At 43.7% G+C, this 22,017-nt stretch overlaps 1 protein-coding gene across 2 annotated transcripts in view; it reads right to left on the bottom strand.

Annotated features, from left to right (window-relative positions):
- LOC110487292 (girdin) overlaps positions 1-21,990 on the bottom strand; it is a 31,006-nt gene extending 9,016 nt beyond the window's left edge. For both annotated transcript variants that reach the window (XM_036940399.1, XM_036940400.1), the window contains exons 1-21: positions 21,210-21,990; positions 21,011-21,102; positions 18,522-18,627; positions 16,210-16,279; positions 15,314-15,372; positions 14,995-15,078; positions 12,600-12,719; positions 11,805-11,974; positions 10,354-10,435; positions 9,199-9,357; positions 8,710-8,856; positions 8,223-8,367; positions 7,791-7,975; positions 7,107-7,614; positions 6,530-6,803; positions 4,560-4,686; positions 4,118-4,248; positions 3,726-3,867; positions 3,389-3,562; positions 1,533-1,694; positions 821-1,098 (exon numbers count right to left, since the gene is read on the bottom strand). In XM_036940399.1, the coding sequence (XP_036796294.1) occupies positions 821-1,098; positions 1,533-1,694; positions 3,389-3,562; positions 3,726-3,867; positions 4,118-4,248; positions 4,560-4,686; positions 6,530-6,803; positions 7,107-7,614; positions 7,791-7,975; positions 8,223-8,367; positions 8,710-8,856; positions 9,199-9,357; positions 10,354-10,435; positions 11,805-11,974; positions 12,600-12,719; positions 14,995-15,078; positions 15,314-15,372; positions 16,210-16,279; positions 18,522-18,627; positions 21,011-21,102; positions 21,210-21,272 (3,278 nt within the window). In that variant the 5' untranslated portion in view covers positions 21,273-21,990. The remainder of the gene's footprint in view (positions 1-820; positions 1,099-1,532; positions 1,695-3,388; positions 3,563-3,725; positions 3,868-4,117; positions 4,249-4,559; positions 4,687-6,529; positions 6,804-7,106; positions 7,615-7,790; positions 7,976-8,222; positions 8,368-8,709; positions 8,857-9,198; positions 9,358-10,353; positions 10,436-11,804; positions 11,975-12,599; positions 12,720-14,994; positions 15,079-15,313; positions 15,373-16,209; positions 16,280-18,521; positions 18,628-21,010; positions 21,103-21,209) is intronic.
- Between the last annotated feature and the right edge of the window lie 27 nt (positions 21,991-22,017).

Genomic DNA, 22,017 nt, shown 5'->3' with positions numbered 1-22,017 from the left:
GATGGAGCCAAATACAGGACCATTCTGGAAGAAAACCTGATGGAGTCTGCAAAAGACCTGAGACTGGGGCGGATATTTGTCTTCCAACAAGACAATGATCCAAAACATAAAGCAAAATCTACAATGGAATGGTTCAAAAATAAACATATCCAGGTGTTAGAATGGCCAAGTCAAAGTCCAGACCTGAATCCAATCGAGAATCTGTGGAAAGAACTGAAAACTGCTGTTCACAAATGCTCTCCATCCAACCTCACTGAGCTCGAGCTGTTTTGCAAGGAGGAATGGAAAGCATTTTCAGTCTCTTGATGTGCAAAACTGATAGAGATATACCCCAAGCGACTTACAGCTGTAATCGCAGCAAAAGGTGGCGCTACAAAGTATTAACTTAAGGGGGCTGAATAATTTTGCACGCCCAATTTTTCAGTTTTTGATTTGTTAAAAAAGTTTGAAATATTCAATAAATGTCGTTCCACTTCATGATTGTGTCCCACTTGTTGTTGATTCTTCACAAAAAAATACAGTTTTATATCTTTATGTTTGAAGCCTGAAATGTGGCAAAAGGTTGCAAAGTTCAAGGGGGGCGAATACTTTCGCAAGGCACTGTATATACTGTAGTTCTAAAATCCACATGATTTTTCAAGATCCATTTGACTTGGTGGCACAACAGATATCCATCCTCATTGTTGCACGAGAACATAACATAGCTACACAAAAAAAATGTACTTTTATGTTGAGAGGTGGAATTTAAGCAACCATTACTCAAGCATTCAAATTGTATATCATGAACAATGATATATGGTCTCTGGTCCCCTTCCTCTACCTGTCCTCCAGCGTTCTATGCTCCAGCTCCAAAGTGCGGTGGGCGTTCTTCAGACAGCCCTGTTTTCCCATCAGGGCCTCGTAGTCCATGGCTTGTCTCTCGTGCAGCGCCGCCAGCCTCTCGTGGTCCCTCAGGAGCTGGTCGTGCATGCCGCGCAGCTCCTCTCGCTCACGCATGGCCACCTCCTTATCACCCTCGGTGCTGGATTGTTGGCATTGGAGCTGAGCGTTCTGGGCCAGGAGTGATGCACTCTGGGAGTTCAGAGTGGACTTCTCCACCTGTGGATGGATAGGCGTGGAGATGATTATTATGCATGAAAAGGTTGTAATTTAAAGGTATGAGTTTATACTGTATAAGATGAACTACTACTCATACCATGTATGAAAGGACTCTATAGTTCACATTTAACAAATCAACTAAAGTTGCATTCAAACTGCTTCAAGTAAACACCAGCCTTACAGTATCAGGTTCTACTAGAATGGCATTATAGGAGGCAACTTGAGTGGGGTCTGTCCTAGGTATAAAAACAAGATAAATCCAATGCAGAATGGATATCTGCATACAGATTTAACTTCAAAATAAAAGTACTAATTTCAAAATAAAAGTTCATATTTTGGAAGCATTAAATCAGTGTGTGGGTATTTCTGTATTTTGAGTATCTTATCAGTATACTAGGAGTATATTAGTATATCAGGAATGTTGCTCCTCTAACCTGCAGGTTAGCGTTGTGTGTCTGGAGAGCCGTGTTGTTCTCCTGCAGGGAAGCGGTCTGTCTCTGCAGGGCCAGGATCTGAGCCTGCAGGCCGTCTGACTGGGTCTCCAGCTGTCTGAGCTGGGCCTGCAGTGCCTGACGCTCTGCCTGCAGTGTGGCATTCTGCAGCAGGGGGGGAAAAGAGGGACAAGTCAATAATACATAGAAAAAATGTGAAGCTGGTGTTGATCCATAGTAACAGTATGGTTGAGATTAGAGGTCGACCGATTATGATTTTTCAACGCCGATACCGATACCGATTATTGGAGGACCAAAAAAGCCGATACCGATTAATCGGCAGATTTTTATTTATTTATTTGTAATAATGACAATTACAACAATACTGAATGAACACTTACTTCAACTTAATATAATACATCAATAAAAATCAATTTAACCTCAAATAAATAATGAAACATTTTTAATTTGGTTTAAATAATGCAAAAACAAATGTTGGAGAAGAAAGTAAAAGTGCAATATGTGCTATGTAAGAAAGCTAACGTTTAAGTTCCTTGCTCAGAACATGACAACATATGAAAGCTGGTGGTTCCTTTTAACATGAGTCTTCAATATTCCCAGGTAAGAAATTTTAGGTTGTAGTTATTATAGGAATTATAGGACTATTTCCCTCTATACCATTTGTATTTCATTAACCTTTGACTATTGGACGTTCTTATTTTTTTTTATTTAAAAAAAAAATGTTTTACCTTTATTTTACTAGGCAAGTCAGTTAAGAACAAATTCTTATTTTCAATGACGGCCTAGGAACAGTGGGTTAACTGCTTGTTCAGGGGCAGAACGACCTGCACTTTAGTATTGGCACTTTAGTATTGCCAGTGTAACAGTTTAGCTTCCGTCCCTCTCCTCGCTCCTCCCTGGGCTCGAACCAACGACAACACCCACCCTCAAATCAGCGTTACCCATGCAGAGCAAAGGAAACAACCACTGCAAGGCTCAGAGCGAGTGAAGTTTGAAACACTATTAGCGCGCACTAACTAGATAGTCATTTCAATGCTTGACGCACAACGAAGAGCTGCTGGCAAAACGCAACAAAGTGCTGTTTGAATGAATGTTTACGCGCCTGCTTCTGCCTACCACCGCTCAGTCAGATACTTAGATACTTGTATGCTCAGTCAGATTATATGCAACGCAGGACACGCTAGATAATATCTAGTAATATCATCAACCATGTGTAGTTAACTAGTGATTATGATTGATTGATTGTTTTTTATAAGATAAGTTTAATGCTAGCTAGCAACTTACCTTGGATTGCTGCATTCGCGTAACAGGCAGTCTCCTTGTGGAGTGCAACGAGAGAGAGGCAGGTCGTTATGCGTTGGATAGGTTAACGGTAAGGTTGCAAGATTGGATCCCCGAGCTGACAATGTGAAAATCTGAACGAGGCAGTTAACACACCGTTCCTAGGCCGTCATTGAAAATAAGAATGTGTTCTTAACTGACTTGCCTAGTTAAATAAAGATTAAATAAAGGTGTAAAAAAATATATTAAAAAAAATAGATTTCCGGCTGTTATGAAAACTTGATATCGGCCCTAATTAATCGGCCATTCCGATTAGTCGGTCGACCTCTAGTTGAGATGGATAGCATTTGTATTAACGTGACAATGTAATGTAATGAAATAATGAAGCGTCTGCTAAATGACTAAAATGTAAAGTAGGTTTGATTTCTATCATCCCATAATCATTATTGGGAGGCCTTTAAACAAGGCAGATGCATGTCAGAAAATATACAAATTGAAATAAGAGCATCAAATTTAGTGCTTAGTCACAACATGATGACACAAAGTTCTCCACTCACGTTCCTCTCCACCTCGATGAGGCGGTCCTTGACCCTCAGCAGCTCCCTGGTGGCCTCCTGGCTCTCCCACTGCCATTCGCTTACCGCCCTGTCACTCTCCCTCTGAGGGGTGGGGCTACGGGCCGCATGCTCCTCCTCCTCCCTCTGCAGCAGGGCTTCGTAGTTCAGACGTACCTGTAGGGGGTCAAGATCAAAGGTCAGATATTGCTACTGAGCGAGGCCATTTTTCAACTTCGGACTTCAATATGCTTTGACAAAGAATTCCAATTTAAAAGTGAATGAATGTAGACAAGGTATAGTTTCCCTTTGAAACCGAGGAACTTTAGGCCAGACTCACAGTCTTGAGCTCTTGACGTAGCTGCTGGTTGAGGGTGGAGGACTCCTGCAGACGAGCCTCAACGGCAGCCATCTTGTCTTCTTTGATCTGCAGGGACCTCTTCAGAGACGACTCCAGCTCAGACTCCAACATCTTGAATCTACTGGGGAGAGGGAAATAAAATAAATGGGGATTTAGAACAACACGTGGGGGAGGGAAAAGTAGACATATTTTTCTGTATTTTGTCACTGATTGTAATTGATTTCCTTGAGAAATAACTCACCAATCTATTGTCATATGTATAACACAGCCATTCAAACTTAATTGAAGATTTGTGTAACTATCACCTAACCCTGGTTTGTGGGGGGTAGACTAAATCAGTTGCATGAACCTCGCTGTGTCCAGTGTTTTACCTGTTGTCTGGAGTTTCCTCGTCACTCTGTGGTGATGTGTCCTGGTTGAGGACTCTCATCTCCAGCTCGTGGGCCAGCCTCTCCAGCTCATTCTCCCTCTGCTGGGTCTTCAGCTTGTCACTCACCAACTCCTACAGAGGAACGACGGTCAGACATATCCGCTTTTTGTATCATCACATATTTCAGTTCAGTGACTCCTCTTGCTGCCATGTAAAGCTCTTGTGACCATTTACTTATTTATCAATGACCTCTTTATCAGAGAGCTGTTAAATCAAACACAATTGATATATATATATTCATGACATGTGATCTAAACCTCCACGACTCCAAGCTCGCTTAACTTGATCTTTCCATAAGGAAACGTACAAATCTGTCATGTCAGGCACACTGAAATACATGAGCATCACACATAAGAAGCTAATGCTGATCTGAGTGGCTTCACCTCTCTCAGGGTGACCAGGGCCCTCTGGTTGATCGCTCCCTGCTTGGCCAGCTCTCTGTTATCCCTCTCCAGCCCCTTGACCCTCTCCTCCACCTCCTTCAGCCTCTCCACCTCCTTCCCCATCCCCCTGTTATAATTTCATAGAAATATAAACCATTTATCAGATGCTTTAATCCAAAGCGACTTACAGTACAGTCAGGGCACACATTTGTGTATATTATATTGTATATTAGATACATTTGTATACGAGTGCATACTTTTTTATACAGTTGAAGTCGGAAGTTTACATACACTTAGGTTATATTCATTAAAACTTGTTTTTCAACCACACCACAAATGTCCTGTTAACAAACTCTTGTTTTGGCAAGTCTGTTAGGACATCTACTTTGAGCATGACAAAAGTAATTTTTCCAAAAATGGTTTACAAACAGATTATTTCACTTATAATTCACTGTATCACAATTCCAGTGGGTCAGAGGTTTACATACACTAAGTTGACTGTGCCTTTAAACAGCTTGGAAAATTCCAGAAAATGATGTCATGGCTTTAGAAGCTTCTGATAGGCTATTTGTCATCATCTGGGTCAATTGGAGGTGTACCTGTGGATGTATTCCAAGGCCTACCTACAAACTCAGTGCCTCTTTGCTTGACATCATGGGAAAATCTAAAGAAATCAGCCAAGACCTCAGAAAAAAAATTGTAGACCTGCACAAATCTGGTTCATCCTTGGGAGCAATTTCCAAACGCCTGAAGGTACCACGTTCATCTGTACAAACAATAGTACGCAAGTATAAACACCATGGGACCACGCAGCCGCCATACCGCTCAGGAAGGAGATGCGTTCTGTCTCCTAGAGATTAATGTACTTTGGTGCGAAAAGTGCAAATAAATCCCAGAACAACAGCAAAGGACCTTGTGAAGATGCTGGAGGAAACCGGTACAAAAGTATCTATATCCACAGTAAAACAAGTCCTATATCGACGTAACCTGAAAGGCCGCTCAGCAGGGAAGAAGCCACTGCTCTAAAACCACCATAAAAAAGCCAGACTACGGTTTGCAACTGCACATGTGGACAAAGATCGTACTTTTTGGAGAAATGTCCTCTAGTCTGATGAAACAAAAATGGAACTGTTTGGCTATAATGACCATCGTTACGTTTGGAGGAAAAAGCGGGAGGCTTGCAAGCCGAAGAACACCATCCCAACCGTGAAGCACGGGGGTGGCAGCATCAACTTGTTGTGGGGGTGCTTTGTTGCAGGAGGGACTGGTGCACTTCACAAAATAGATGGAATCATGAGGAAGGAAAATTCTGTAGATATATTGAAGACATCAGTCAGTTATAGCTTTGTTGCAAATGGGTCTTCCAAATGAACAATGACCCCAAGCATACTTCCAAAGTTGTGGCAAAATGGCTTAGTACAACAAAGTCAAGGTATTGGAGTGGCCATCACAAAGCCCTGACCTCAATCCTATAGAAAATTTGTGGGCAGAACTGAAAAAGTGTGTGCGAGCAAGGAGGCCTACAAACCTGACTCAGTCATACCAGCTCTGTCAGGAGGCATGGGCCAAAATTCACCCAACTTATTGTGGGAAGCTTGTGGAAGGCTACCTGAAACATTTGACCCAAGTTAAACAATTTAAAGGCAATGCTACCAAATACTAATTGAGTGTATGCAAACTTCTGACCCACTGGGAATGTGATGAAATAAATAAAAGCTGAAATAAATCATTCTTTCAACTATTATTCTGACATTTAACATTCCTAAAATAAAGTGATGATCCTAACTGACCTAAGACAGGGAATTTTTACTCGGATTAAATGGCAGGAATTGTGAAAAACTGAGTTTAAAAGTAGTTGGTGTATGTAAACTTCCAGTTTCAACTGTACATGTGATCCTAGCGAGAATCAAACCCACAACCCTGACGTTGCTAGCACCCCGATCATACCATGGTGACCATTAGCATCATACCTGTTCTCTCTCTCCAGACTAGCCACCCTCAGGTTGCTCCCGTCCAGGGTAGAGTCCTGGATCTCTGCCTGTTGCCTCAGCCTGCGGTTCTCCTTCTCCAGCCTCCTCTTGTCTCTCTCCAGGCAAGAAGCCTCCTGCTCCAGGGTCTGCTTCTCCTGACCTAGCTGCTCCATGCGCCGCGAGGAGATCCTCAGCTCCTCCAGCCCAGCCTGCAGGTTCTGGTTCTCAGCCTCCAGCTCGTGGACCTCGGCCTCCAGCCGATGGAGCTTCCGGCCTGGAGGTGAGTGGATGTATGGATGGAAGGGTGTGGAGGTGGGGTGGATGGATAGGTGGTTGGATGGATGGATGGATGGATGGGCATGCGCGTGGGTAGGTGGATAAAAAAATAAAAATAATTCATCACCAATCATCAATTATTAGGTTAGCTGGCATACAGAGCACAAAAATCAACAAGCAAATGGATCCCTGAACAAATAAAGAGCATCACATTGCCCATTCAATGCCCCTGTATCTAACGCAACAGAGCCAAACGCTACAAAGAGACAGCAGTACCACAACATTCTCCCAGAAGACCAACCTGTGTTGTCCAGGGCAGCCTGAAGCCGCTGGTTCTCTGTGTCCAGGGCTCTACACTTCGCCTCCAGACGCTCTGTGTGCTTTGTGGATGAAGAGGAAGCCCTCGTCTGCAGCCCCGTGCTTCTGTTCTCCCGACGTGGACTCTTGTTCTTAGAGCAGGGTGAGGTATCACGAGTCAGAGACACTGAAGCGCCTGGTTGAAGGAGATTGCGGGTGTTGTCTTTAGCTTCTGCTTCCAGGTCAGCCATGGGGTCACTCAGATCGCAAGACTCTCCGTCTTCGAGTTGGCCTTTCTCTTGCTTCTGAAGATCCATCTTCTCCTTGAGGGTCTCGCTCTCTCTCTCCAGTCGGTCAATCTCTCCCTCTAGGTCATCCGACACTCCGTTGCATTTTGGGTCCCTGTGATGTGATGTGTCTATGTCAATGTCACAATCCTCTTTGATGACCAATTCAGACTGCTCCCAGGAGGTGTTGTCTAAACTGCCAAGGTACTCTCTAACCACCTCAGCCTAATAAACAAGGAAACACGACCAACATTTTCACATGGAAATAGCACCGTTCACTGCAATAGTTCAATAGAGTCGCCGGAATCCGAATGTGTGGGTTGATGGTTGTACGTGTGCTGCCTGAGCAGCTGTGTGTGGCTATTGTGTTCATGTTTGGGTCGTGGTGCCTGGCTAGTTACCGTGTTTGTGGGTCGCTGGCCGTCCCTCCACGTGTGCTCATGGTTATGGTTGTGCTGCGGTCCCAGGCTGAGGTCAGCAGCTCTCAGTTCCTCTATGGTCCTGAGCAGGCTTTGGTTCTCTCTCTCCAGCCTCAGCAGACGACTCCTGGTCCCGTCAACCACCTCCTCACCCAGAGACTTCTGACCTGAACACAACCATCAGACCGAAAGGATGACAGGAATACGAACTAGCTGTTACATAACCTCCACTGTGAACAGACAGGTGAGATAATGACTGACTGACTGAATAATCTATTTGAAGTTATCCTTTTTGTGCCATATAGAATAGCCCATAACGTTAGAATGATATTTCACATGTCACTTTTCTTCCCATAAGAACCACAGCTCCCACAGGGCAGAGGAAGTGGGTAGAAAGAGTCTGTCAGCCTTTACCCTGTGAGTTGTCGGGGCTCCTGGACAGCTGCTCCAGCTCCCATCCCAGGTGCTGTGACTCCTCCATGCTCCTTCTCTGGGCCAGCTCCAGGGCCAGGTTCTCCTCCTGCAGCTCCTCCATGCGCCTCCTGTCCACCACCTTCTCCTGGGAAGGGCCGAGAGAGAGAGAGAGAGAGAGAGGACGAGGGGGAGATGACGTTGTTATTCTAAAGATATTCAACTTCCTATTTCTCGATCTGATCTTCGTTGAACGTATGACCTTTTGACCACGGCACACACATGTCCCCAACATAATCCAAGCATGTATGATCCTCTTTGTCCATCAACCTGTTCCATCGCATGTATCTTCCAATACACATCCTCCCCTGCACTAAGACCAGTCCCTTTCCCATCCTTCCCTTAACCTTTAACCTGTTTCCCCACAATGTTGATATTGACCACCGTTTACATACATGTAATCCACTGCATAATACTCCATGTTTTCTACCTGTTCCATGACGTGGACCCTGGCGTTGAGCAGCAGACTGTGTTTCTCTAGCTGGTGTAGTTTATCAGAGCGGGCCCTCCACCCCTCCAGCTGCTGCTGTAGTACAGCCTTGGTCTCCAGCAACACAGAGTTATCCTCCTTCAGCTCCTACAAGATGAGACACAAATCAAGGCTGTTACAAACAAAGAAACCCCTGTCGGGTGATGATAACAGCAGATTAATGTCAATTGGTAAATGATGAAATACGTGAAGTATTGTTTGAGATCTAGCTAAGTTTTTTGCAAAGTGCGATAACAGTCATTTGTAAAACCTTAACAATTGATTTGAAATATTAGTAGCTGTGGTGCTTTGCATTCTGAAACGTTCTGATATAAATTTAACAGTGGACAAAATGCACATTTGAAGGTAAAACCGCATTTTGTTTTCATTGTGGCTGTTTATCATGCTATAGTCTGAGTATTGAATGTGTTTCTCCGTACGCTACCGTACCTCCACTTTGGCCTTGTAGAACTCCATGTTGTGTAGCTTCTCGCGGTATCGTCCCACCTCGCTCTCCAGCTTGTCAGCCCTGGTGGCCCTCTCTCTCAGGGCATCCAGCTCGTCACGGTACGTACGGGCTGACCGGGCCTCCGCTAGCAACACAGAGTTCTGATACGGACACCGACACGGGAAAGGGTTTTAACATACATGGGACACCGTCGTGAGGTAAATATACGGACACCGACACGGGAAAGGGTTTTAGCATACATGGGACACCGTCGTGAGGTAAATATACGGACACCGACACGGGAAAGGGTTTTAACATACATGGGACACCGTCGTGAGGTAAATATACAGACACCGACACGGGAAAGGGTTTTAGCATACATGGGACACCGTCGTGAGGTAAATATACGGACACCGACACGGGAAAGGGTTTTAACATACATGGGACACCGTCATGAGGTAAATATACGGACACCGACACGGGAAAGGGTTTTAGCATACATGGGACACCGTCGTGAGGTAAATATACGGACACCGACACGGGAAAGGGTTTTAACATACATGGGACACCGTCGTGAGGTAAATATACGGACACCGACACGGGAAAGGGTTTTAGCATACATGGGACACCGTCGTGAGGTAAATATACAGCAAAAGTTCTCTCAAGTGGGGAGAGGAAAATGCTGGGAAGTAGCTCCTGTCTTATAATAAATCTACAGTTTAAACAAAACTATCTACACTGTGTTTATCTTTTGAAGATTAAAGTCTTTGAATTTCACTGAATGTATGAGAGGTTTCCCTGACCATGTAACCCAGTTGATGTAGAACCATGTTTTAGGCATGGAAATAAATAGGAAATCTCTCTTTCTCCTTTCAGGAAAACAGATTTAGGAACTCAGGAGATCAAGCTGCAGCTTTCGTACTGTTGTAGAAAACTGTCACTAGCTAAACACTAAGGCTTTATCTACACTAAAGCACAGTGTACATTCATCTGAATAATCTCTGATAGCAGTAAGGATACTGTGTGTCATGTTACTGAGGGTTAGAGAGGAGGTCCATGTGTGTGTGTCTGTGTGTGTGTCTGTGTGCGTGTATGTGTGTGTGTGTCTGTGTGTGTGTGTCTGTGTGTGTGTGTGTGCGTGCGTCACTTCTCTCTACCTCCTGTTGAATCCTGTTGAACTCAGCCTCCATGTTCTCCAGCTCCTGTCTACAGTCCAGTACCTGCTCACTCTTCTCCTCTCTGAGCGGGAGGGAGGGAGGGAGGGAGGGAGGGAGGGAGGGAGGGAGGGAGGGAGGGAGGGAGGGAGGGAAAGAGATGGAGAGGGATGGTGTAAGTATGCAGAGCTTTTCTTAATGATGCCGCACAAACGCATGCACGCCACACGCACAGTCCCGACTTCTACCCCCCATCCACTCAGACAGATACAGTAGGTCAAGTCATACAGCCATTATATACAGCTCTTGGAGAAGACATTTAACATGTTCAATTTAATATTATATAAGAGAACCATTTGAAGAACCCCTTTTGGTTCCCTGTAGAACCCTTTTGGGACCCTTTTTTTTAAAGAGTGCAGATATGGGATGCCTGGCTCCTGCTTGCTTGGCCACATTCCACCACACACTGCAGCACGCAGACCATCACTTCCTCCACCCCCAGTTTCTCTGGGAAGTAGCAACATACTGGCCAGTACTACGGCATCCCATCCATTACTATTTTTTAGAACCCTAGGAGAAAAGCTTCTCTTGTACATGTTTTCTCACAAACCTATCACTTTGTTGACATCAAGTGTGCACTACAACCTAAAGCATTTCTAGGGACAGAACAGATAGTGTTGGGTTGCATTATGAGGATACTGCTGTCAGTCTGGGGGCTTGAGTCAGCATATCCCAGTTAGACAATGAAAGCGATAAAAGAGAGAAGAGGAGGAGAGATGGAGGGCTGAATCAGGTCTGGGGGGTGGCAGAGGGCGAATGTGGGACAATGGCGATGCAAGGCCCTGGAGGTTCATGCCAAGGCAGGCCAGGGAGAGAATCTGGGCCAAACTATCCCCAGACACCTTCTCCTGTATCCGTTCAGGAAGACTCTCTCTCTCTCTCTCTTTCTCTCTCTCTCTCTCTCGACCGTTTGCCTTGTCTCCCAGCTCAACTGTTTAACCTCCAAACATATGTGGAGACAACCTGAGAAAAAAAAAAAGCACTTACAGAATTTGCTTTCAATTAATTCTTAAAAAACGAGTTGGTCTTATTCATGCTATTTCAAATGTACAGAATATAAAACAAGGAATTAAGGTGCCCTAGGGTGCTTTTGAGGTATTTAAAGAAGGCTTACATACAGTATATCCTCTAACGCTGGGTTAGGGAAATGACATATGTATCCTCTAAACACAATGAGCAGTTGGGTGGAAGATGACTCAGAAAGTCCTGAAGCAGTACTGCATTACTGTTGAAATGACAGATTGTGCCTTTCAAATACATTTATGCTTAGCCTGCATTCAAGATCTGTTTATGTCGTCTTGCCAACCCCATTGCTGTCATTGTCATGCCCAGGTTACTTTATGACCACTGAGTGGGAGGGTTGGGACTGGGAGTGTCCTTATCTGACTACTCACAGCTCCTGGCGCAGCCGTCTGACCTTGGCCTTGGAGTCGGCCAGCTCCACAGACAGGTGCTGGTGGGAGGCCGCCTGCTGTTGCATGCTGGGACAGTCACTGGGGGACTGGGCGCTGGGCGGAGAAGGTGACGGGGTGGACTCTCTCTCCTGCATTAGCTCTAAAATAGTCTGGGGTGGGGAGGAGAAAAGAACAGAGGGAGGAAAGATTAAAATAGGACAGGAAATGACACTCCTTCACCTGTCATTTCAAGTGCAACTTCCTCCCTTTCAAGTTCCTCCATTTCAAGTTCCTCCATTTCATCACAGATCAATATAAAAAGTCAATCAGTAACTACTGCTATAAAAGCCTAGTAAGACAATGCTCAAAGATATTCCATTGAAATACATTATCGTCAAATTACAGAATTTTATGGCACAGCAATATCTTGTATGACTCAGCAAGGTCAAACCTATAAACACTGTGCAGTGTGTCAACAGTGGCCCCTTCCTCCAGCTGTGTGTCTCTCTGGCCCACCCGGCCTACATAAGGATAACATAACACATTCATAACCCTTCATAACCCCTCCATAACCCATTTATAACCCCCTACCTCCAGCTGTGTGTCTCTCTGGCCCACCAGGCCTACATAAGGATAACATAACACATTCATAACCCTTCATAACCCCTCCATAACCCATTTATAACCCCCTACCTCCAGCTGTGTGTCTCTCTGGCCCACCAGGCCTACATAAGGATAACATAACACATTCATAACCCTTCATAACCCCTCCATAACCCATTTATAACCCCCTACCTCCAGCTGTGTGTCTCTCTGGTCCACCAGGCGCCTGAACAGGGTCTCCAGGTCCTCAGCACAGAGCTCGCTGGCCTCCAGCCAGTGGAGGTCCAGTACACTGTCCTGACTGTGGGTAACCTGACCAATCACAGGGAGGAACAGAGAGTTGCGGTCACAATGATTTACAGCACCGTAGGTTGGTGAGGACGGGCTCGTGGTAAAGGCTGCAGCAGAACGAGTGGAATTTGATCAAATAAATCAAACACATGGTTTGACGCCATTCCATTCACTCCGTTCTCCCTATATATGTACCTCAAAGCAGTATGTGGAATGATACTGTACATAGGTACCACTCCATAATAAATTACCCTAAAAACATGTTAGTGTGTGTAGTCAAGTATAGTGAAATATTGTGCAGGTCTTTTAGCAGCATCTATGTGTGTTATTAGACACATCCTCTAATGTTGCGAAACACCCAGCACATGTGTTTCAAATGACAATGTTTGGACCATGTTATTGGCAACCAAGTAGGAGTGCCTCTGTGACTAGATTGGCTACAATGGAAGACTGGCAATGCAATGACAGTTTTTCATTTTTCATTGCACACTGTACCCAATAAGCGCTTGATGATCGTGCTGTGTAACAGTGACAGAACACTGTGTATTGTTGTCACGCAGACAAGACAACACGTGCTAGAACGTTCCTTTGGTATTCGTTCCTGGGGAATCCGAAAGCCTTTTCATTTAGTTTGCATTGCTCGTGACCTGTTCAGAGTATGTAACATCTAGCACACTGAATCATGTGATTCAATCCCTGATCCTATCACACGTAGAGTACTGTCCAGTTTTATGGTCAATCCCTGGTCCCCTATCACACTTACTGTCCAGTTATATGGTCAATCCCTGGTCCCCTATCACACTTACTGTCCAGTTATATGGTCAATCCCTGATCCTATCACACTTAGAGTACTGTCCAGTTATATGGTCAATCCCTGGTCCTATCACACTTAGAGTACTGTCTGGTTATATGGTCAATCCCTGATCCTATCACACTTAGAGTACTGTCTGGTTATATGGTCAATCCCTGGTCCTATCACACTTAGAGTACTGTCCAGTTACATGGTCAATCCCTGGTCCTATCACACTTAGAATACTGTCCAGTTACATGGTCAATCCCTGGTCCTATCACACTTAGAGTACTGTCCAGTTATATGGTCATCTGCAGCAAAGAAAGATCTAAAAATTATCCAAATGGCTCCTAACAGGGCAGCCAGATTCTCTTCATTGATCTAACCGTATGAATATTATCCAAATGCATCAGAATCTCTCATGGCTTCACGTTCAAAACAAATTACTATCCAGTCTTCTGATTTTCTTTAGGAATGTTCTATTTTTTAAAAACACACTGCATTTTTCAGTCCAGTTATTACATACTAACAACACGCATAACCACCAAACCAGACAGGCAAATTCAGGGCAGCTAAAACAACCTAACCCAAGGACAAATCGCCTTAACTCTACAGTTTTATATAGAGCCATAGCTGAATGGAACTCTTTACCAATCCATATTTCTCAGGCAAAAAGTAAATCCACCTTCAAGAATAAAATAAAATAACATCTAATGTGATAGACCATATGACTGGACAGGAAATAGAAAGCATCAACTGAATGTTAAATGTGTTTCCTGTCAGGTATTTGAATTGTCTGTATTGTCTACTTGTTGAATGTTTGTGAAGACTTGATTGTGATTGTTTGTAATGTCTTGTTAATTGGTGTTGGACCCCAGGAAGATTAGCTAGCGTTACGGGGTTAGCTAATGGGGATCCTAATAAAAATTACAAAATGACCTATGACCTTAAATTCCATGTGAACTTCTATTACTTGGGGGAAATAATAACGTAATTTCTAATATGAACTAAATACAATGTGCTCCTAAATAAATACATGTGGGATAAATGTGATATAAAAGCTAACCATGTAGTCCTTTGTAGCTCAATTGGTATGTGGTGCTTGTGATGCCAGGGTATTGAGTTCGATTCCCGGGACCACCCACATGTAAAATGTATTTACACATGCCAAATGGGTTTATTATGTTGTTGTTAATTACTAAAAGCCTGGTGGTTATATAGGACCTTTAATGGATTATTGTAAAATGAATGTTTGTAATGCTTTTTTTAAAAGGATCATTATTTAAATCACAACACAGTTTGGTGCATGTTGTTATAAACAGTTTGCAAATGGCTAGCCTGCCCTTATCATGGCCTCGATGACTAATACTTCCACATAAGAGAAACATGCATGTTACTGAATGTGGAACAAGCTAGCCTGAGTCCCAGATCTGTCTTGCCGACTCTACTGCTGTCATTGTCACGCACAGACCAGGGACAAGCGCAACGTGGAACGAGATACTCTACCTCTTGGATATGAGCGGCTATTGCTGCTTTCGTGTCAAAGTCGAGGGTCTGGATGCGTTCGACGTACTCCTCTTTCTTCTCACACTGAAAACACACAGTGGGTATAGTAGATTAGAGTCTTAATGAGTGTGTGTAGCCTAGCCTGGGGGACGGACATCCTGTTGGTGAGGTGAAACAGGGGTCCCCCTCAAATCCTCAATTATGAGCCAGCTAAAACAACATCTTTCCATTTGAATTTCAGACAAATAAAAGCAAGCAAACACACACAACTACACACACAGTGACACACAACTACACACACCCCTCCAACTCCTCCTACCTGGACAGCACATCCCAATAAGAGAAGAAGTAATTTCTTCATTTCCTCCAAACTTTGCTCTGAGGAGAAAACCCCCAAAATACAACCCTTACATTAAATTCAGATTAAAGGAGATTCAGATGTAGTCTAACTTGATGCAGGCTGCTGTGTGAATTTGGGTCACTCATCAGGCCAGAGCCTGTCACCAAGGCTAGCACATCTATCAGACTGATGGTGTGCTATTGAATTACACATCTGCTGAAGATACAGACAGCGAAGGCCCTCAAAGTCTGTCTTATAAGAGTTTTGAGGTCAATTTATAGGGCAGCATTGCAAATTAACTGGTCTGGTTTGAGTTCAGTTTACTCATTTGAATAATTATATTATGTCATGGTATGTCATGGACAACAAATGGAAGGATGATACTGCAAACGCTAAGATGGTGTCAATCATCTTACAAACTGTACTTAACTATGCAGCACAGATACAGTTGGTATTTCTAGTCTCTCAACAGACGTGTGTGACTGGCAAACCAAGTCTACAGGTACGTTCGTCATTTGACCACTTACTCATAGAAGGAAAAGAATCCTGCAGCAACAGGAAATGTGAATTATTGTGTGGATTATAATTTATGAACATTTTTGTAGGGGTTGATAAAAATGTTGGGGCAAATCAAGTCGGACATTTTAAGTGGATATGACCAACTTTAAAAGCCTTTTTAAACATTGAATACAATAAAAGTTTGACATTTCCGGCAACAACAGGGTGATTAAATCAAGATGCTACATCTGTGGAACTATAGTACTACTGTAGTTATAGAATTCAACGGCCACCGGTAGAATTCAAAGGGTGTACTGTTATCTCTTTGGGTTTCTCAACAGAATGTAAGACGGTGTGGGCATGGTGGGTAAACACACCACAGTGAGGAGTCCTGCCAAGCACCAACACGCTGGGTAAGGGCATCATGATCAGCTGCCTCAGAGTCTCCTAGGAAAGAGAGAAAAGGGGGGATGAAAGAGGGAGTATGGGTACAGAAAAGGACAACGAAAGAGTGAGACAGGAGGACAAAAAAAACACTGTTGGGATCTGGCCAATGCTATCTGAATGAGTAGGGTTGGGATTGTATAGTCAGGCATTTAAATATGTCGACTTGGTGCCAACAGACGGAGAGGGACCAGAATGGCTGTAAGAAATGGCCAGTTTCTTTGGTGGTTCTTTATACATAAACCTTTCAGCCTATAATGCCAGTGGTGCCAAGGCACTTTCCAGTCTGGGGAATTGTTGACCAGACCCGGAGTTCAAATAAAATATTTTGTATTTTCTTTCAAATATGTAGCACATTTTATTTAGCCTGCGTCGAGTGCCAGGTGGGAGGGGTTTGCACTTTAGGGACTATTCCATTGGTTCCAGGGTAAGCTCAATCGAGCACAGCGAAAGTATTGGAAAGACACTAAATACTATTTGAACCCATGTCTGTTTGTTGGTCGCTACAGTGGCTAGCTAGGCTAATGTGGTGTGAATGTGTAATGCAGTGTTTAATTTCCCATTGGGAAAACCAGGCCCCCTCTTCAGTTCAGGAAACAATTAGTAAAGTCCCTAGTAAGAGAGTTCCAGTCTGGCGAGCCATGCAGCTGTGATGCAGTAAAATCAACCACTGCCATCCAACCAACCAGTCAATTTTTCCAGTGACCGCGACCCAGTTCCAGTGAGGAATGTTCAAGGGACTGGGCTCTGGGGTCACTTTGATTTCCCCCTCGAGCTAAAATCTGATTATGAAGTGAAGTCAATTTTTCTGACTGCGGTTTATAGCAGAGTTGAGATAAAATCATCTCTTCAACCAGTGATTGGTGCACTACACACAAAATAAGACTTGGATCAATTTGACATAGAGATTACAGCTGCAACATTGCAGCTGAATATGACAAAAAATAATATAGCTTTAAAACTCCTGTCACAAAATGCACAAATCTAAGACTAACACAAACTAGGCCAATTCCATCCCAAAAGAATTATGTTTAAATATGACAGAATTTGAATCTGTCCTGAAATGATAGTGTCTGGGAAACAGACTCCATTTGATCTCTTGATCAAGCATTGTAGCCTACATTACTGCAGAGAGAGGAGAGCTGCCGTCTTCATTTGCCATCTTAGCATACCTCCCAAATTTCAATCCACTCCTTTTTGACCGGGGCCCATAGGGAATTCTGAGGGGAATTCATTAGATATCTTGATTGTTCTTGGTGTTTCTTTCCTGTTTTTTTTTTTTTTTTTGCTGAGCAAGAATTAGAAGTGATTGAACTCTCCCTCCGGAATCCAAATCAAACCCTTGGGAAAGTAGATTGCTGGTAAACACACCACAGACCCTTTTACGTATAAACTACGACAATATCATTTCAAAAGACTATCATTCTTCATGTATTTTTCTAGATGGTGTACTGTAATGACACACTGTGTGTGCTGTATGATGAGGGTTTGTACAAATGCATGCCCTGTAAATAAATACACACTAGAATAATTGTGTTTCATACAAACAAACTAGCTACATACATTCGGTTTCAAAATGATCTCCATACTGGAAATATAACAATATAAAGTATGTCTCGGGGCTATCACACATTCACAACGTACTATATATTCTAACCCACCGGAAGAAAACCTTAATTCTCTATTTCCCAATCCCTACTGATCTTATGTCTGTATAATTGCTCTGTTTTTACATCCAAACCGCAGCATTAGACAGATAGACAGTCGTGACTGAGAGGGACTCTCTCGCTCTCTGTCGTGATCCCACCCCAAATGGGTCATTCCAAAGCCTTGTAGGTCTGGCACAGGCATTACTGTAGACTGCCTAAGGACACACACTGATGGCACAGGCATTACTGTAGCCTGCCTAACGACACACACTGATGGAACAGATGTTTACATGATGGATGTGGTGATATTTAGGGCAGTCGTCTTAAGAAGAGCCTGGTTGACAGTCTGGTGGGTGGCCTGGTGGCCGACCAGATCAGGCCAGGGCCGTGGACCAGATGTGCAGAGAGCTGCTCTCCTCACTTAGAGGGTATTAACCCTTCCCATCATGCATTTCTTGAGACTGTGAGTGTGTGTGTGCGTGTCCCTTCCCTAGAATGAATGTGGTTTGACTTGCCAATCTTTCAAACTCAAATGTTCCACACAGTATAAAAGGGAGGAATGTTTAATGGTGGGAACATCCATAACTGTAACTCACTAGGTAATAGGTTTTGATTTGACGGATGAGAACGGTCAGGTTCAGAATCCTCTGACTGGGGTCGTTGTTCACTTTGTTGACGCTCTGAAGAGTCGCTTTGGGATTTCTGAGGAGAATGAAAACATTATAATAACGTTATAGCAACTTAATTACAACAACGTATTTCAGCTACAGCCACAAAGATGGTAAAGTGTTACCCGTGTGATTTCTGAAGGAAATGAAATGACATTAAATATAAATGCTATTTCTAAGATGTATTAGATGCTATTTCTACAGCCAAAGAGGTGGTGAGTTATGTGGTAAGCCAGGTGCTATAAAGATATAGTACATCTGACTAAATTTGGCTTTAACTCCCATCAAACCTGCTTCTAGCTCTCTCTGTTTCTCCCTCTTTTTCTGCCCCATTACATCATTCCCTCTGTCAGGCTCATGGCGTGATGAATTCACAGCCAAATGGTAGCTGCTCTCTAGCCATAGCATCAGCCTGCTCCACTCTAGCCTGGTCCAAGATCTGTTTGCTCAGTTTTTCTAACTCCTATGGTCCTTGACACGTGCGAGTTGGAAAGACAGCACAAACAGATCTGGGACCAGGCTAGCAACACTCCACTCTAGCACCTAAAAGAGCCCTCCCTTCACTCATCCACTCCCTTCCCAGCCATTTCAATTTCCCCAACGACTGGCAATCTGACTGACACAGTGACCTAAACCTATTTGGCCTCAGCCTCCTGTGACAGGTAGGATGTACCCTGGTATCTGTCCATGGCTGTATTCATTAGGTAGAAAATGGAAGCAAACATTCCAAAACAGGGAGGGACTACCTGAACTGGTCCAATAAGAAACACATATGTTCGATTCCCGTTGCAAAATGTTTCACTACTGTGAGCCCTAATGAGGATGACCCCACAGTCTCCTGTAGGTCTCTGAGCCACTACTGTCTCCCTCCCTGCCATCTGTCTCGCTCTCCACATAAAACTAAACACTATCAACAAGCCCCTAATCCAGAGGGTCTCCATGCAATCCAAGGGATTATCCTAAACCTAACCCACCGGCATGCCCCAGCATTGTGTGTGTGTGTATGTGAGTGTGTGTAATTAATGCGTGTGGTGTGTGTGTGTGTATGTATGTATGTGTGTGTGTGTGTGTGTGTGTGTGTGTGTGTGTGTGTGTGTGTGGGGTGTATTGTTTTTTAGCCAGACTGTGACAGACGCTCTTATCCCCAAGAAGACAGGATATGTATATTTGTTTGAACCTCTAGTTATTTGGGTCCCTTCAAACAAAACACATTAGTCCTAGAAATGGATATTACACACCCAAAAAGGCATGTACCTCGGGTTCAGAACTAGGCTATGTCTACCCATAATAAAAGCTGTTCTATGGGGTTATAGTGCCTTTTCATTGGACAGCCTGGGTCTAACAAACCCCCCCCGCCACACTGATGACTGTCTGTCAGAGGGGACATCAGTTTGTGATGATTAGGTGGGTGATGATGATAATTCTCCCAGCCATAAGGTACCCCAACAATAAGCTACTCAGTAAGCTCTTGAAGACTTCCTTTAAGACTTTGATGGTTATGGACCTATTTTGTCCCAGATCTGTTTCGTAATGTCTTGTCAACTTCGTCGCCGTCATTGTCACATCAGCAATGGGACCTGGAAAGACGGCACGAAGTGATCTGGGACTCAGACTCAACCTTTTCTGGAAACCAATTAGAAACGTTACAGTACATATTCTTGACCGAGACAGACAGACAGACAACAATGAACTCCTTCAGCGCAAGTGAGTGACAGCATCTAGTTAACAAGAACTTCAGCAGCTCTGTGCTGTATTAGTAACAGCTGTATCCACTAGCCAACACGCAGAAACAGACAAGAACACAACTTCATTCTGAAAACACAAAATTTCAGGCAGAATGACCCTGACCGACCCAGCACAACTTAGAGTTCTAAAAATAGCATTCCTAAAATGCAGCTAAATTCTGAGAGGACTGGAGTACAAACAAGTTAAGTGTTATATCACTTTGTACAGAATGGAGTCAAAATGGAGTCAAAATGGTGTCAAAACAGCCTGGTCCCAGATCTGTTCTTAACTCCACTGATGTCATTGTCACACCAAACATGACCACTACTGACAAGGAGTTAGCATGATAGCAGAGAAACTGGCACTCAGATTATAGTCAAAATACAACCAAGTTAAATATCCTATTATTATGTAACGTCTCTCCTTATTAGCATGGATGATCACAGCAACATTGTGAGCAACACTGTAGCTTGCGGTCAGATGAACAGAAGCGGGTGATAAGCCAATCATTGACGTGGGCTACTGGGTCAAAATGTGTCAAATTCCAGCTACACTAACTGTTTTATCTGGACAGTGCTGCTCATTGGCTTGGATTAGGCTACACCAGGCCGGCATAGAGCCAACTTCCTTATTGGCTGCAGTGCATAGGGCAAAATGTGCAACTAAACAAAACAAAAACAGACTAAACTTACATTTGAATCATGATCTTGTTCAAAATGACCCCATCCAGTAACTCGGAATAATCCAATGTCATGTTCGCATCGTTTTGCCCAAATGTCTTCACCTAAAAAAATAAATAAAAAAAAACAGAATGATTTGCTTATTAATAGGAAAATCAACGCCACGGACATTTATCATAGCTACATTTTTAACATGCAGAAGGGTACTTACCCAAATGACAAGCGGGCTGAGCATAAATTGCTCCAGATGGGGAAGAAAAACCTCGCTTGCCATCTTGATCGGTGTCCTTGATGATTGATCGATCCTTATTCAGCAAAGCATATTGGATTTGATGATGACTTCTGTAGACGTCAAAAGAGAGATCGTTTGCTTGATAAACAGAGAACACTCTTTATTCAAACATTCGTCCTATCCCTAGAGGTGAATGAAACGCAGGACACAGCCACTGTCACCGTGGGAAAGCCTGCAGCATTTCTTGTGGTCGGCAAAGATCCCGTCGCTTTAGTAAAACTATTTGAGAATTCAAGTAGCTCCCTGCTGCAGCCGCAGTGAGACTGCATAATAACCCCGTACGCACTTTTGTCGCTAGTACACAAACTAACATGCTACATCATTTGTTTTGAAAAGATGTCGATATGTAGCCGTGGACACGCATTGTTCAAAAAAAATTCCATTGGCATTTCCCCCGCAAATGTATTATGTCACCTACATCCCTTGGAAGATCCATTCCCTGCTGCTGCAAAGGCATCTGCAGGCAGTCAGGTGGCACATACCTAACCTTACCTCCCTCTTTCTCTCCACTCCTCACTCTCTTTCCCGTACAAAAACACATGCACGCGCGTATCAGTATCCACCAGCTACAATTTGACGTTCTGTTGCGGGACACTCAACCTACGAGTGACGCAGTGCCGGGAAAGTAGCTACACTAAGTGTGCAAAAAAAGTTACAATGATCTCTCACTGAATACATCGTATCTGTGCACCGGTCCGTATCTGTGTCATGACAAAACGAGACTGAT

Source organism: Oncorhynchus mykiss, chromosome 13, assembly GCF_013265735.2.
Source record: "Oncorhynchus mykiss isolate Arlee chromosome 13, USDA_OmykA_1.1, whole genome shotgun sequence".
Lineage (NCBI taxonomy): Eukaryota > Metazoa > Chordata > Actinopteri > Salmoniformes > Salmonidae > Oncorhynchus > Oncorhynchus mykiss.
Note: the sequence above shows the minus strand (reverse complement) of the source record. Positions and strands in the feature narration are given on the sequence as shown.